The following is a 16,690-nucleotide window of genomic DNA, read 5'->3' as shown; positions in this document are numbered from 1 at the left end:
AGCGGGCACCCAATCAGAGGCCGGGAGGCGCCTGACGCTTCCCACGCAGCCGTAGGCTCCTGGCGGTGCCGCGCGCGGAGCGGCCGCCAGGGGGCGGCCGCGAAGCGGTCGGCGGGCGCGGAGGCCGCGGCTGCGGGCGGTTGGGGCGGGCGGGCGCCGCCGCCGCCGCCGCTGCCGCCCCGCAGTAAGGGGCAGGGAAGCGTACGGGCTCTGCCCGGGTCCCGGCGGGAGCGAGGTGGACGTGGGGGCAGCGCTCCGCGCCTCGCCGAGCGACCGGCCTCATAACCGGGGGAGGTGGGAGCGGGTGGTCGGCTTCACTTGCCCGGCCCGGGCTCCCCTAAGGCCGCGCTTGGCGTCTGGCGGCTCGACCCGGAAGGCCTGTGGGAGGCGGAGGGCGAACCGCGGTTCTAACCGGAGCGGCCGCCTGGGCAGTGTAAGGCCCGCCCCGCCCCGGCTCTGTGGAGTTGGCCGGAGCCCGCTGGCAGAGCGGGGCACAGGCAGTAGAGGTTCTTCCAGGTGGAGATACGCGGCGCCAGCGTTCCTGAGGAGGAGCGGGAGCGGAGTGCGAGACCCTTCTCCGCCGTCCTCACCGAAGGCCGGTGCGCGCCGGTGTAGCTGTCCGTGCCCGTCCTGGCCGCGCCAGGCTTGCCCGTGTCCGAGGGGTGACACCGTTGACAACAGGTTCTGCCCCACCCCCTGACTTGTCGGTTGTGCTGCCATCTTGAGCTGTTGGGGCTGAACCGCGGACGACAGCGGCGCTCGGTTCAGCCTCGCTCTGTCCGTGAGGCCACATACATCTTTTAATTAGGAGACGAAGTATACTTCAGGAGTGCTGTGAAATGTATGTAACACTGTGTTAGAATGGGCAGCATTCTTGAAAAACAGATTGCGCCTCTGGATAAGAGCCGGGAAGCTAGAGCAATGTTATATAACGTGTTGCACACAAAACGTTTTTCAGAAATGGAAATGCATGTTACCTGTTTATGTTGAGCTATGATGGCGTTGCTAAAAAAAACCCCTTCGTAAAAAGCTATTACAGTAAAATACTGTATTAAAGTACAGTGCAGCATATAAAAGCAGGAGACTGCAGGGATCAGTGGAAAAAAACTTAAATTTCCCTATACTTTTACATCTGTGTAGGAGCTGTTGTGTTATATATTCTATATATTAGAATGGTGGCAACATCACAATTCATTGATATCAATCTGAAAAAGACTTTTAATTAGTTACTTATAGCAAATTTAATATTTGGCCTAGTAATGATTACTGGTTACATTACTATAGCTTAACAGGCACTTGCTATTTATTGATCACTTAAGGGAACCCAGACTAATGCTGTGCTACTTCTGCTTTTTATAGTCTTGTGAGAAATACACACATGCTGAATTTCATGAATTTTACAAGTTTATTATAGAACAAAGGCAAACAGCGCTGGGCGCATGGTCAAAACCAGAGGCGCGCTAGTTATACCCAAACTCGCCTTTTTATACGCTGTGTTCGTGGCGTTTCCAAGGGGTTATTTTAATATTTAAGGTATCGATTAACATAACTCCACCCCAGACCACCCCCACTTGTGTGCGTCTCTTGTTCGGTGGGGCCTTCGGGGATCTACAAGGGATGAAGTCAGTAGTCTTCCTCTGGCTGCACTTTTCACCCTGTCGTTTTCCTCCAGTCGCACTTTTCAATATTTTCACATTGTCCTGGTTTCAGCTGGGATAGAGTTAACTGTCTTCCTAGTAGCTGGTACAGTGCTATGTTCTGAGTTCAGCATGTGAAGAATGTTGATAACACTGATGTTTTCAGTTGTTGCTCAGTATTGTTTAGACTAAAGTCAAGGATTTTTCAGCTTCTCGTGCCCAGCCAGGGCACGAGAAGCTGGCACAGGACACAGCCAGGGCACCTGACCCAAACTGGCCAACAGTGTATTCCATACCATGGCACGTCCCATCTAGTTTAGGAACTGGGAAGTGGCCGCTCGGGGACTAGCTGGGTGTCGGTCGGCGGGTGGTGAGCAGTTGCCCTGCGCATCATTTGTACATTCCAATCCTTTTATTACTACTGTTGTCATTTTATTAGTGTTGTCATTAGTTTCTTCTTTTCTGTTCTATTAAACCGTTCTTATCTCAGCCCAGGAGTTTTACTTCTTTTTTCCCCTGATTTCCTCCCCCATCCCACTGGATGGGGGGGAGTGAGTGAACTGCTGCGTGGTGCTTAGTTGCTGGCTGGGGTTAAACCACGACACACATTAAACTTCTGTTTTTCCTTTGTTCTTCTCGTATCTTTAATGTCAAATAATCTTTGACCCCCAAAATGCTGTTCCCATGTTAACAAATCACTCCTTATCTTCTTACTTGTGTTCTCAGTTTCACTCGTCCTTGAGTCCATATGTCTGTTTTTCTGTGTTTTCACAAATCTATCTACACATCCTTTAATTACTTGAGTTACAGGATGTCTTATCTCATCAGAAGAAACTATATATTCTGCTTGTGCCCATTTATTGCCTACAAACTACAAAATACAATCGATGTCTGGAATATATCAACTACATATTTCCCCTGTTAAGGCCTAATTTAGTGGCAGTGAGGGAAATATCCTTTCGGGATGTAGCTTATGCAGTAGTTAGGCAAATTTCAGTGTTGTCGTTTTGCGAAAGTTAATATACATTTCACAGTCTGTTGGATTCTTCTGAGTATAAAAGTGCTAAGAAGCAGGATATGTATTGCCTTTCTCTGTGTATACATCTATGTATGGTGAGAGTTGACAAACTCCTAAGTTTTCCAAAGTTGTTGAAAAGTGGGTGACTGGATGATTTACTTTACAATGCACTGAGATTAGATGGTTCTGAAAAACTGTATAGGAAAACAGTCTGCACTGTGACTGGGGGAAAAACTTGTCTGAATTGGCATCCAAGCTTAAACACCAGTCTTTTTACTTTTTGTATAGAACTGTACCTGTGACTGTGTGACAGTAATACTGCTACGAAATACTTATATTTGGGTGAGATGATCCTACTGAAGCATATCTGCCAGGCAAAAGACCACATAAATCACAGGAAAGGGCCAGAAAAAGAGATTAAATTATAAAGCATTTTTGTTCATGAAAATTTCTTTTAAAGTCACAGCACAGGTGAGGGGAGAGCTCTGTACACCCGGAACAAATTAACTTCTCTTCAAGGAAAGGATTTATTAGATGGTGTAGCACTTCCCGTTAGGGAAAAAAACCAGAACATGGCTGAGACTTATGTGGAGTCTCAGAGCCTAAGGGCTGAGTAAACCCTGCTGGTATCCTTATTGTGGCTGGAAAAGTTACTATCCCCAAGCCCAGCCCTGGGGCTTGTCACAGCTCTCCTTGTTAGAAGCGATCCATTAGATACCAGGGTTCTGTTGTTTAAGCTGTCAGATAGGGGAGAGGCATTAGGGAGCACTCACGTAAGTGCTCAGCCATCACCTGTGGGACTAGCAGTAATCGCAAACAAGGGTCAGGACTCGGAGTAATTATTTTAGTTATTGAATTATTTGATTTATTAAATTATTTTAGTTGGCCCAGGTTCAGCCAGATGGGATTGTGTAGTGGGATGTTCATTGCTAAACTTCTTGTGTATCTAAACGAGGAAGGGATTCGGGTTAGTACTTTGAGTGTTTCTGACCACCAGGAGATAAACCGTGGCAGAAAAATAAGAATTCTCCAAGCATGTCTGTAAAATACAACAGTCTGTACAAGCCCATTACCTGTTAATTTTTTTTGTTAGCGTGTTTGGCTTAGAAGGCCAAAAGGCTATTTTTCAAACGCTTAGCAATTCATCCTGTGATCTAAAACTCTCCAACTTTTTCCATCACTAGTAACGATGAATTCTAATTACATCTTAGTTGATAACTTTATTGAGGAACGGCTGACTAGAACCCATTCCTGTCCTAAGTAGGCGTTTTGGCTCTGAAGGTATGACAGAAATAGAAAAGAGAGTTTTGTCATTGAAATGCAACCCAGTGTATTTTCAGTGCTTCCTTAACTGTGAGAGGCTTCCCATCTCTCTTCTCCCTCCCCCCCTGCTACTGCTTTATATCTCCATGTGTACCTTGGTACTTCATTTGCAAAGCTGAGGTGCACAGGACAAAGTAGGATCCTCTATTCTTGATAAATATTGCGAAATCACCCCCCCCATAAGTTCCTCAAGAGCAGAATAGCAAAGGTAGCTTATTGTGCATCACTTCTCAAAACTGTTTATATAAATGGAGTATCTTTAATACAACTCTTTACAGGGATGCCAAGGCTTTATTCTGTTTTCATTGTGCTTTAGGCAACTTAAATTTACCCTTGAAGTCATGTATATAGGGACAGATCAGCATATTAAGGCTCAGGAAAATATGAATATGTAGGTAGGCTTAGCAGCATCTAATAGCCAAGTTACTCCTGCACCCTTACAAGTGTTATTAGATACTAAAGCTTTTTGGTTGAGCAAACAAGTCTTCTGCCTACCATGGACACTAAGGTTATGATTTTTGTGTCCTACGTGGCATTGTATTGCTATTAAACCAGTGTTCCAAATAGCGTGTAGAGCTCATGGAAGCAAACAAGTGGCTTAAACTAAGATACTACTTCCTAAATGCTTTTTGAATAGCTTTCCTCACACTTCAATTTGTTCATTGTTAGATACTAAACCAGTTGGTGTTTAGAAAAAAACACAACAGTATTGAGGATTGCTTATTAGCTGCTTTTCGTTCTGCAATTTAAGAAAAGAGATATTTTCAGTTAACTTGCCATAGGCTTTCTTCTTTAGGTACAAAACTACATTTAATATAACATGAATAAAAATTAAAGTGGGGTTAGTTTAAAGTTGATCTTTTTTTTCCAGCTGAACTCCTAGTGGGAAGTCGAGAAGGTTCTTCATGCATGTGTCTTTCAGACTGTATTTGCTTTGGAAAAATTCAGGGAGTTGTGGATCGCAAAGATTGAAAGGCGCTAAGAGCGTTTTGAAACACTTTTTTCTTGGATAAGAGTTACCAAAGAGCAAATACAATTAAAAAGTCAGGAACCGAACTTGGAGACTGTAAGCTATCAATATATACCGTCAGTGCATCTCTCCTGCATGCTCTTTCAACTTCACTGGTGTTCAAGATTTAATTCCTTAGTGATACTAGTAACACTGTGGTGACAAATACAGAATTCTCATGTTGTGAGAATAATTGTGAATAACATGGCATTTCTATAGTATTTCTTAAGCATTGCATAGCCGTTGACTGTGTCAGTCAGTCCTTGCTGTGTATAAGTAAGTATATTCCCAGTTTGGGAAGTCAAAAGACTAAATGGGAAGCCCATATTGGAAAGAGTGCCCCAGCCTTCCAGACTCACTAATTCTTCATTTCTTTCTAGGAAGAGCTCAGTAATGCGAATTTTCTGCATTTTGTATGGATTTTCGCTTTATTGTTATTATTATGAAAGCATTTTTTAACCTTACCTATCTGCATTGTATAGGAGGAATGCAAATCTGAATTGTGCTCAACATTTTTATAAATGTTGAAAAAAGCTGCACCATGTGAGACAAATTAGTCTATTAAATTAGGTATGTGGAGTTGGAATAGAGTGAATCCGTAATCCATCAGGAGAGGCATTTTCACGATAGAAAGATAGCTAAATGCAGAAGTAGTGTCTCCTGTAATTCTTTTGGCAATTACCTGTTTCTGTATTGATAAAATAAGTTCTGTTTCTACTTTAGTGCTAAATATTGTGTCCAAGTAATTTTAGGAAATGCTACTTTTAAATACATGCCCCATCACCAACTGGGGGAGAAACTGCAAATTTGCGAGCTGCTTTTAACTTTTCTTACAGATGCTTTGATATATGGTGCAATAATCTGTAAATGAATGCTGAAGTTAATTGTAAAGGGAGACCAAGCAAGGAGATCAGTAGAACTATATATGAAACTAAAATGCTTTTAAACAGGACACAGTTATTTAAAGCACCAACATAGATAGATTTAAGGTTTAGAAACAATATGCACGTAGTCATTCAGGAATTTAAAAAGCCCACACTCAGTTCAAACTCTGCTAAGAGTCTCAGTTACAGTCCATATTTAATAATAAATTTAAATTCCTGGCATGATTTGTTGCTCAAGCTCCCCCTGCCCCACTTGGTTTTTTTTGCTCTAGATTTATGGCATACACCATGGTGGATCTGTGCTGGAAGCTGTCCGTCTGCTTTTTGTGCTATCAAGTTGTCTTGGGAAGAGTTAAGAAGGAGGGGCATTATGTTGCTGCTGTGTATGAACACGAGTCTATATTGAGTGCTAACCCGACAGTCCTGGTTGATCGACAGTCTGCGCTGGAACTCATGGGCAGAAACCTAGACATCTATGAAGAGCAAGTAGTAGCTGCTGCAAGACAGGTATGCTGCAGCTTAGTAGCAGTTGCATCTGTCCTATGTATATATAGAGTAAGTGCTATTTGAGGATAATCTTTCACATTTGTGTTCCCAGGCAACTAAAGCCATATTTATATACATAACTATGGTCTGGTTTTTCAGACATTCTGACCTGCCAGCAGCTCTGAAAGAAATCAGGCCAATTAGCAGCTTGCCTGACTTGAGTTATTCTGAGCTTGGAAAAACACGCCTATAGTTATTTAGTATAGGGAAATTAATTTTCTATTTTGGTCTGCATACCTAGCTCCTTTCTGTTTTCTTAAATGGAATGTTTCTACTGAAAGATTGTCTTACAGGCAGCTGTCTTTGGGTTTGATTTTATTCCAGTGCTCTCAATGGAAATTCCTGAATGTTTCTAAAAACTAAGGAAATTAAATGCTTTGGAAATGAATGTTCCACCATTAACAGCTTTGTGGAAGTAAAGTTTTCCATTCCTTTCTCCTACCTTCCATGGAATGGCTCTCAGTCTGAATATATTTAGAGGAGAGAGACTAGTATTTCTGGCTGTTCATATGCAGAGCCTCCTTTCCTTCCCTCCCCAAGAAAACCCAAAGCTGGTTCTAGTCAGAGGAAGCAGGCTTTACTGTCCCTACACAGAGAATTGACTTGCAAGTTTCATAGATCTGTTGTTCTGGAATAGAAGCACTACCATTTTTATATAATTGGAAAATGCAACTTTTTTTGAGAAGTTCAGATGACTGGGTGTCACAGTCCAGAAGCATAATAGCTATTTATAGGCAGTACTGCATCCAAGACACATAAATTATCCCAAAGCCATAGCATAGCTAACACGTTTGAACTGAGTTTTGAAACGTCACAGGAATTTGAGTGAGTGATGCTGTGTTTGATTTAAGAGGAATCCACCCTATTTTTAGGAACAGTTCAGATCCCCCTGAACTTGAGGTAGAGCCAGCCTAGCTCTGGCATAGCTACATTTCTGCCAGAATCTGCATTGCTTCCACAGTCAAGCATTTCTGAAAACAATACTCCAGCACCCTATCCAACCCTATATATCTAATCAAGGTATGTAGCCCGGACTAAGTGATGCTGCAGCTTTGACACAGGTACAGCGCCTTTGACAAAGTTCATCTGCAAATAGCATAATTCTGACAAAAACATTAAGACAAATTTTAACATTATCAGTCTTTAACCTGAATGATGTCATTCTCCTGGCTGATGTGAACAGAGAATACTTTTGGTAAGAATTTGGATGAAGTCTGCTCTTATTTGCATGGCCTTAAAATAATGTCAGGTGGGTTATTTTTCAAGCTAAACATATGTGTCAGGTTAAATAAGCTTTTTTTTTTTTTTTTTTTTTTTTTTTTTTACACACATAGTTACACCTACTATGAAGTCAAAGAAAAGATATTTTCAAACTACATTCTTGTCAAAACATACTTGGGTAATCCTTAACTTTCTTTAGCTCTTTTTAGCCATGATATTCCCTTTTTTCCTTCCATATTTAGGTTGGTTTTGCTTTGCCTACAAAACATGTCTTTCTTTTACATACAGGGGGCACAGATCATTGTTTTTCCTGAAGATGGAATCCATGGCTTCAACTTCACCAGAAGCTCCATTTATCCTTACTTAGATTTCGTTCTGCATTCACGCTCTGTGAAGTGGAATCCCTGCAGAGAGCCGTATTTGTTCAATGACACAGAGGTAAACGTAGGAGTCATTTCTGCAGAGAGGTGGAATAACTGAATGCTAGGTTTGTGCCCCATCTGGGAAACTAGCTCCAGTAGTTTTGCTTAGGGAATTAAGTACATGGTTTAAGAACTCGTAGTACCAGATTCTGTTTTCATGGACTCTTAGTTTGTGCTGGTTTCATTCTTGGCAGAGGAGGGTTTTATATACATACATGCAAGAAGATTAGCTTGTTTATGAGCCATCTGGATTTGTCATCTCCTCCTCCCCAACCTATGAAATGGTAATTGCTCTCTAATAATATACATTGTGTGTGATTTTATTTTGAACAACATTGTTTTATATAACGTAACATAGCTGTATCTTCACTTTTGATGCATTCTCGTTATTCAGTTTTAATGACTTAATGACATCAGAACATTCTGACTCAGTGATTGTGTGTAAAATGATTAGCACAAGTAACACATCTTGACCTACTATAATGTAATAGAAGTCACAACTTGGGACAGATCAAGTGTGATTACAGAAGATGTGACCTGCAGGTTACAAAAATAGTATTTTCATTGATTGTTTTTAACCTGAAGTGAAAATAACCATGCTTAGTAATACAAACCGTTTATTCTTATTAACAGTACAGTAGTCAATATAATGAAAGTAATGCATGTGCCTACTAAGCAAAATTTGCATGCAAACATGAATCACAATTGTAAATGGTGACCTACTTTGGCCTATGAATCTTTACTACCAATGATCATGGACAAGCAAGCAAGAACTTAGTTTGCCATTTAGATCCTATTTGGAGATTGCAGTACTGGCGGTTTTTGGTACAGCTCTCTGGCGTGGAAGAAACATCCCAGTAATACTGTAGTCTGCTTCTCTAAGTTGTAGCTAGTAATAACTTTTTTTTAAATTTACAGTAAAAACATCTAGTTGCAGGAACAAGCCATTGCAGTGCAAACGATCATTATTAGACATTGGCTGTTCTAAAGGCACACACAGGCCAGTTATGCTGCCTTGTCAGAGCTTTTATTTTACCTATGGTGCTTTAAAGTCATTGGTGCTCCTGCAGCAGAAGTTTCTGAAAATTAACGCCCTTGAGATACATTTATTTATTTACTTACTTCTCAGAAAAGAAAACCTAGATAATTTTTTTCAGTGCTGTTTTGAAATTAGTATCTGAAATACTTTTCAGTCTAAAAAGCTACTGGTTCCAATAGCTTTCATCACAAAATCATCAGTACTTTTAAATTTTACAGATACGGTCAAATATGTTCAGTTTCTAGTTGAGAATAATAATTTGAAAAGCATTAATTAAGTTATAGCTGCTTAAGCAAAACTTACTCCTCGATATTCTGAAGCGCTTATGTTTCCCCATACTGTTCTCCAGGTTCTTCAGCGTCTGAGCTGCATGGCACTGAAGAACAAAATATTCCTTGTGGCAAACTTAGGAACTAAGCAACCCTGTGAGTACACTGATCCTCACTGTCCAACTGATGGAAGATACCAGTTCAATACCAATGTGGCATTCAATGATGACGGTATGCTGGTAGCCACATATCGCAAACACAATCTGTATTTTGAATACGCTTTTGATACCCCTCCAGAGCCTGACTATGAAGTCTTTGATACCCCTTTTGCTGGCAAGTTTGGTATGTTCACTTGCTTTGATATACTCTTTTTCGAGCCTGCAGTGAACCTCATCAGACGATACAACGTGAAACAAGTTGTATATCCGACTGCCTGGATGAACCAGCTCCCACTCCTGTCTGCCGTAGAATTTCAACAAGCTTTTGCAACAGCTTTCAAAGTCAATATTTTAGCGGCTAACATCCACCACCCTACCTTGGGCATGACAGGGAGTGGCATATACACTCCAGTTAAATCGTTCATCTACCACAACATGGAAAGTTATGGTGGCAAGCTCATAGTAGCAGAAATTCCTGTGATTACCATAGATTATGAAAACAATTTGGAGAGTAATAAAAGATTCAGGGAGAACTTACATCACTCATGCAAGACTTTTACAAGCACCTTACTGGATGATCAAGTTTGCTTTAAGGAGGGAGAAGAGACCACCGGCAGAGCATCAGAAAAAGGAAAGGAACAGTTACCGCCCCTATTTTATGCAGAAATGATGTATGACAACTTTACTTTAGTTCCTGTATGGGGGCAGAAAGGAGAGCTCCAGGTTTGTGCCAATACTCTTTGCTGTTACTTAAATTATCACAGAGCTGTTTTAACCGATGAATTATATGCTTTGGGGGTTTTTGATGGGCTCCATACAGTGCATGGCACATACTATGTCCAGGCCTGTGCATTAGTAAAGTGTGGTGGTCTCAGCTTTAGCACTTGTGGACAGGAGGTTACAGATGCCACTGCTCTGATAGATTTCCAGCTATGGGGAAATATGAGTACCCCTTACATCTTTCCTTTACTGCTGACATCTGGTATTACCTTGGACTTTGCTGATGACATGGGCTGGAAAAACAACCACTATTACATAAGCAAAAATAGAACATCTTCTGGCCTACTGACAGCTGCTCTATATGGACGATGGTATGAAAAGGACTAGCACAGATATTTGACAGAATCAGAAGACAACTTCTTGTATGTTCAGAATATATATCTTAATATAAATTGCCAAACATCTGTACTTCCTAGAGCTTTAGGTGTGTTTGTTACATGACTGACTGATTAGATTCCGCACTTGAAATGGTAAGTGAAGCACTTAACCTAAGGGGCTGTAAGTACAGTCTGTACCTTGGTAGCTTATACTCTACCAGAAGTAAAAGAACTGCCTTGCAAGGTAAAGGTTTGTTGTAATGTGTTGAGATGTTTTATATTGGGAAAATAACGTTTCTCACTGCAACCAAATTTGTTCCTTTTAAATTATTCCTTTGGTTTTCTGGGGTCCTGGCTAGTAGTATGGAAATGAATAGAATGGAAAACCATTGCAAAAGGAAGAAAAACAGGAAAGGGAATGAAGACACAAATATCATGCATGACATGCATGAAAATATATCTGTATACTTATGTTAAGCTTGTATATGGTGAGGTTCTGAATTCTGGTTAGGGTGCCATAATTTATTTTTTTTCTTAGCGTCAAAAACTCCCAGCTGAAATCATTACCATTTACTGGCCACTCAGTTGTCTGTAAACCTGTTAGAAAACTCACTGAGTTTTCTCATATACTTTTAAGAGTAACTGAATGTTACAGGTGTGAACATCTACGGAACAGCTAGTCTGGGGAAGAGAATATCAAATGATTATGAAAAACTAGTCTGCATTAAGACACTATTTCCAGCCTGCTGTGCAAGGAATTGTATTTAAAGAAAACGTTGGCAATGGGTATCAAGGACTACGTTATGTACTGTTTAAGTACTTTAACTTTCCCAGTTTAAAAGAGAGGTCATTTCAAGACTGTTTTGACTTTAAGACATCTTACACATTGTTCATAAATTCATTCACCAAGAGCTATGAAAGGCTCATAATGAATTGTGGGACAGCAAGGTTTTTACATAAATACTTTGTGTGCCAGGTGGCAGGCTCCTGCTGCTAAATGAGTAAAACACACTATTCTTTCCAGAGCAATAACTAGATTAAGTGCTGTAACTATTGTACTGTGGTGACAAACTGTTCTACTGCAGTGAAAAAGTTGGGAAAAGAATATTCAAAGAATATTAGTTAGGGGTTAAATTCAGAGAAGATAATTTATTCTCAAGCGTTATGATTTTGTGTGGTCTTAATTGGCTGTTAAGGCTTCATCTGCGTAATAGCTATTTGAGTAATGGAATAAACACACCAGTTCCTTTGGCGAGTCCTCGTGTTCCAGTGCTCAGTCTATTAGTAAGGCCAAGGGGAGCAGAGCACTAACAGGAGAGCTGTGAGTCTCCATTTTGGTGGTCCAAGTCCATTCTGAGATGTGTACAAACTCAAACCACTATGGCAGCTACAAGTATGCGTAAGGAAAGGTGCTCCGTAAGCTCCTGCTTTGAATGAACTCACTTTCTGGTTTCAGAAAGCAAAACAAGCAAGAAATTTTGAATTTCTACATCAAGGTTTCTTCAATATTTACACAAAATAAGTATATAAATATTAATGATCTTGGGCTCTATCAAACCTTCCTTCTCCAAGCTGTATTACTGAGCCAGGACCTGGTCACACTCAGCTTTGATGCACCAACACAACAGGTTTGCTTATCATACAGCATATATTGGACAGAAATATGGAGAGGGGAATGCCTATATCTCATTAGACATAAACTTGCTGATGTAGAAGTAGGCCATCCCACCATAGGGTTATTAAAAAATCATTAATTCTTTGGCACCCATAGCGGTGTTTTTGCTGAATGCTGCACAAATTCCAGAACATACAGGGTAGAACAGAAAACTATTTGTGCTTCTGATTCTAGTAGCATACAACCAAGTCTAAAAGAAGGGAACGATGAACAGCTAGAGAATTTCAGCTCTCAGGACAAGCCTCCCCACTCCACCCTGTAGGCTGAAAAACATCCATCCTCTTGCAACAAATACTGTTTTGGATTTAGTTCCAAAGCAGACCATTATTATCACAATAAATTAGGCTAAACAAGTAAATACCATTACACAAATTTGCTATGCTTAAGGAAGAAAATGCATTTATCTGCGAGATACTCCAAAGTGTGTTCCACAGAGCTGTAGTAACTTTGGGTATGTCAAAACTATTACAAAACAAGACCTTCTGGCCTTACCGTTTGCATGGGGCACGTTGCTGTGTCTCCTCCCTGAGAAGAGCAGGCCTAAGAATGAGTGTGTTCTTATTCCTTGTTCCCTTCACCCAAAAAAGCAGCCTTTAGCAAAGACACTGTAAAAAGTGGAGCAGACAGTACTAGACACAATGTAAGTAATTTCCCCCCCTCCCCATCCCGATCTCTTGAGTGCCACCAGATGTATCCGTTCTGAAACAGGGTGACCACCACCGACCGGTGGCTTTTGGAACTCTGCACTGGAACAGCAATCCCAGCACTGCCCTGCTGAACGCAGCACCTTTCCCAAACGAGCCGGTGTTCATGTGAGTGAAGCTACATACCATTTACTGAGGAGGCGTGAGAAGCCTTTAGCAAGGCTGATGTTCATGCAGGCAGACTCGTAACATACTGTAATGCTGCCCATCATCTGGTATCTCTCTTATTAAAGCTTCCTGAACTGTTCCTGTTTGTGAGTGCAACAAAACCAAACGGGAAGTACAGCTGAAGTCTAGAACATTTTTAACTCTTTCAATTGGTTGAATTAAGTGAAATCAGGATTTGGAAATTTGTACTGACACCAAAGGAACATCCTGTCTGAGACAGACAGCAGGGCATGATGTCTTTAAAGGGCCTTGACACTGCCCCCAGGAAGGGGAAGGCAACCACAGAAACTGTCCAGGCAGGGATAGCGGCATGCGGGTCAAGAGGCCTTGGGAGTTTCTTCATAAGTGATTTGCTGCTTTGGGATTCACACGGCCAGTGAGTTTTCCAGGTGAATGGGGCGATACTTTGATTACAGTGAGAGAAACCACCAGAAAGCACACCAAAGGAACATTTGGCAAACAGGACATTGGAGTTAAGTTATCAAGAGGCATGTGAACAGGCTGAGGAACTGGTGACAGACTGGGACAACCTGTTCAGATCAGAGATCTTCACAATGCACAGCTGGGCATAAACTCATTTAGACAGATCTGTACAAGCGAAATGAACCAGACTGAAGCGACTGAGGTTCAAGGGCCTGCTGCAATCAATACGGAAGTAAGGAAGCCATCATCAAACGACGAGACACAGCGCGGTCTTGCCCAGGTGGTGACGTGTCTTGCAGCATGAAGTATGTAATGAACACCCGATCATCACAGAACACCCAGGAAGATCAACACAAAAAATTGACCACCCTCTTTGGGTGCTTCAGACATACCATCTAAAGTGAATAGAAGAACCAACTGAAGAAAACTACATTTTCAGAACTGTTACAGAAAGAGGACCTAAACAATGCCTAACCACCGCTATGGCACACATGCAGTTTCAGTGGCTGTAAAGAACTACCCCCTCCTCCTCCATTTACGTAGGTTAAAAAAAACCCCAAAAGTGTTGATACATGCCGTTCCTGAAACCCCCAATTATTCACAGGTTGAAGTGAGAGTTCTCGCTCAGTCAAGTTTTTAATGGTCAATGGCAATGGAAGTACTTCAGAGATTCACTGTGCTCTCCTTCCTCCCTCCGCTGGGAGGGCAGGCATAGGCAACACGGGTCAGAAGTCAGCGATGATTGTTAGTGGCACCCACAGCAGATCAGACAGACTCATGGTAGAAGAGATCAGAAAGGTTGAATTCAGTAAGATGTTAATATGATTCTAAGAAAGATTTTTAAGATTTTAAGGAAACTATGCAGACAGCTTGAATAACAGAGTTTGGCAAGGGATAGGAAATAGATGGCAGGATAGGACATGAATCCTTAGATTTTGCTTTAAAACTATTTAAGGTATTTAATCTATTCTTTTAACATAAAAGAACATCCGAGACTCGGTGTCTTAAGTTTCCAAATTAAGTCAACTCGCAGGTACAATGAGAAGAAAACCTGCGTGTCTGTCATTTGACAAGGAATGGAAGCGGGAGTTTTGTTCTGCTGTGAACCTGAATAGCAAAATTTCTAGTTGCTTCTATGCCAATTTTAATGAAAAATGAGAATGGAGTTGTTTTTCTCCTCTTTAAATATTTAGCGACACTAACAATATTAAGACAGCTTGAAGGGCTTCTTAGGTTATCCAACTGTTTACAGTTACATGGTGAAATACTGCAAGATTCCTTTCTCAATCTTGGTTTGAAAATTGCTAAAACGGCATGGAATGGAAGGAGTTCAGTTTATCCTAATGTAAAATAATACCCAGCACCAGGGAAGCATGGGTAATTTAGATATTGCTTTATCTGAAGACAAATAACAGTGCTAAAGAGACTGGGATACTGGGTTGGAAAGAGTTGCAAGAAATCTTCAAGTCCCTCAAGTAGGGACACTCATCATCTTCCCATCAGGAACGTTTAGTTCCAAGATGAGTGGTAGAGGTGGGTAAAAGCCCACAGATTGAAAATTTTAGGCACATCTGTAACTTATTTTTCCCCCAGGGAAAGGCAACTGAATCACTCTTGCAATTTTCCTGGGCTCTAGATGACTGAACAACTGAAAGAAACACTCTTTCCAAGGCTGCTGTTTCAGACAGCTTTTCTCTCGGTAGGTATGACAGGGATACATGGATCAGACGAGGGGCCTGGGTGACATTACAATATCCAGCCAGGAGTTCGCTTCTCCTGTTAACCAGTAAAATGAAGGAATTTTTGTGATAAAGCCTGTAAATCGTTATAATAGGATATTTTCTTAAGAACAACTAGTTGGTTTGCCATTTCAAATTAATGCGCAGTGGTTCCTTGGCACTAAACATTCTTCTAAACTTACGGACTTTATAGTGAGACAAGGACCCCCAAAAAAGTAAAAAGCCAATGCTATCAGTGAACAGAGGCCTGTATTGTGTTTCTTCACGTGTAACATCTCAGGTTTCAGTCTGTAAAGGAGACCCATGTTTTAAAAATTCTTGTCCAATTTAGAGTCACAGCTACAGATTTATAAAAAAAGGTTTTAAATCCTAATCTGAAAGAATTCTTCTCCAACTGTCCCATCAGTTTCTGCAGCATATTAAAGGATTATAAGGAAGTCATCACAAATCATTGAGAGATTACTACCAGAGGCAATAACTGCAAATCTTGGATTTAAGGATTTCTATGAATTTGCTGGACCAACTTCAAGAATTTCAAGACTTACTTTTTCCTGATATTAAAATGGATTTTGCCGAGTTTAAATCCAGACCCACAAAAGTGGTGTTAAAAGTTTAAACTACTTATTCAGAGATTATAAAGGCCCTTCTCTCCAAGGTTATCAGTCTGATTCCAACCAGGACTTGATTATCAGGAACTATTGTTATCAGGAATCAATGCTTTTTAATCAAAAGCACAATGGCATTTCTTTTGGGAAGTGGGTGTGTATCATCATCGGAGGGTACCTACCATTAGCAGAGCAATAGAGCAAAGTGGTGGGAGATGAGGAGGGTACTCCCGCCAGCTCCTCCTGCTGCTCCGACAGCTGCTGCCGGGGAAGAGCCAAAGAGCACATCCTCCAGTTCTCCAGAACTGCTGCTTCCATAAACACTTGTCCTTTCTATTTAGGTTTCAGTTTTTAAGATGTGAAGCTCACTGACCCAAACATGGAATGAAGTAGTATGGGCTCCCTGGACACATCTAGCGCTGTTAAAAATACTCCATGATTATGCACATGAAAAAACTTCTCACAAGTATATGCTAGACAACAGTCCTTTGTACAGTATTCACTGCTGCTTACAGTCTTTCTACAGGCTTTTATCCTCTCACCCAGTTCTTGTATGGTTAACAGAAGTTTGGGTTTTTCCAATAAAGAAGCTGAGCTACCAGAACAACAGTTGCATTATCTCCAATCAACTGGATTTAATGAGTATTCTCTCCTTTCTTTTTTTGTAAACTAGATTATGGAGTAGGTTATTCTGGATTACTACAGTAGTAGTTGTTGCCTTTAAATGGACAGAATCTGTAAACATTCTATCAG

The 16,690-nt window shown here is 41.0% G+C and overlaps 1 protein-coding gene and 1 long non-coding RNA gene across 10 annotated transcripts in view; one reads left to right on the top strand and one right to left on the bottom strand.

The window, feature by feature from the left end:
- The window catches only part of BTD (biotinidase), a 68,810-nt gene that overhangs the window by 50,974 nt on the left and 1,146 nt on the right, over positions 1 to 16,690 (top strand). For 4 of the 8 annotated variants that reach the window (XM_049799236.1, XM_049799235.1, XM_049799237.1 and 1 more), the window contains 3 exons: positions 6,144 to 6,378; positions 7,927 to 8,076; positions 9,449 to 12,784. In XM_049799236.1, coding sequence (XP_049655193.1) covers positions 6,148 to 6,378; positions 7,927 to 8,076; positions 9,449 to 10,633 — 1,566 coding nt within the window. In that variant the 5' untranslated portion in view covers positions 6,144 to 6,147 and the 3' untranslated portion in view covers positions 10,634 to 12,784. The other 4 variants (XM_049799240.1, XM_049799241.1, XM_049799239.1 and 1 more) reach the window with 3 other exon arrangements.
- On the bottom strand, positions 8,007 to 15,460 carry LOC126038080 (uncharacterized). Of its 2 annotated transcripts, none has more exons than XR_007505897.1 (3): positions 13,129 to 15,455; positions 12,791 to 12,903; positions 8,007 to 8,095 (listed from the first exon to the last, which is right to left on the bottom strand). It is a non-coding gene; the product is annotated as an uncharacterized LOC126038080 (long non-coding RNA). The 2 variants fall into 2 exon arrangements; XR_007505896.1 differs by lacking the exon at positions 8,007 to 8,095 and adding an exon at positions 8,125 to 8,597 and having other exon boundaries at positions 13,129 to 15,460.

This window comes from Accipiter gentilis, chromosome 4, assembly GCF_929443795.1.
Source record: "Accipiter gentilis chromosome 4, bAccGen1.1, whole genome shotgun sequence".
NCBI classification, from domain to species: Eukaryota; Metazoa; Chordata; class Aves; order Accipitriformes; family Accipitridae; genus Astur; species Astur gentilis.
This window is presented reverse-complemented; position numbering and strand designations above follow the sequence as displayed.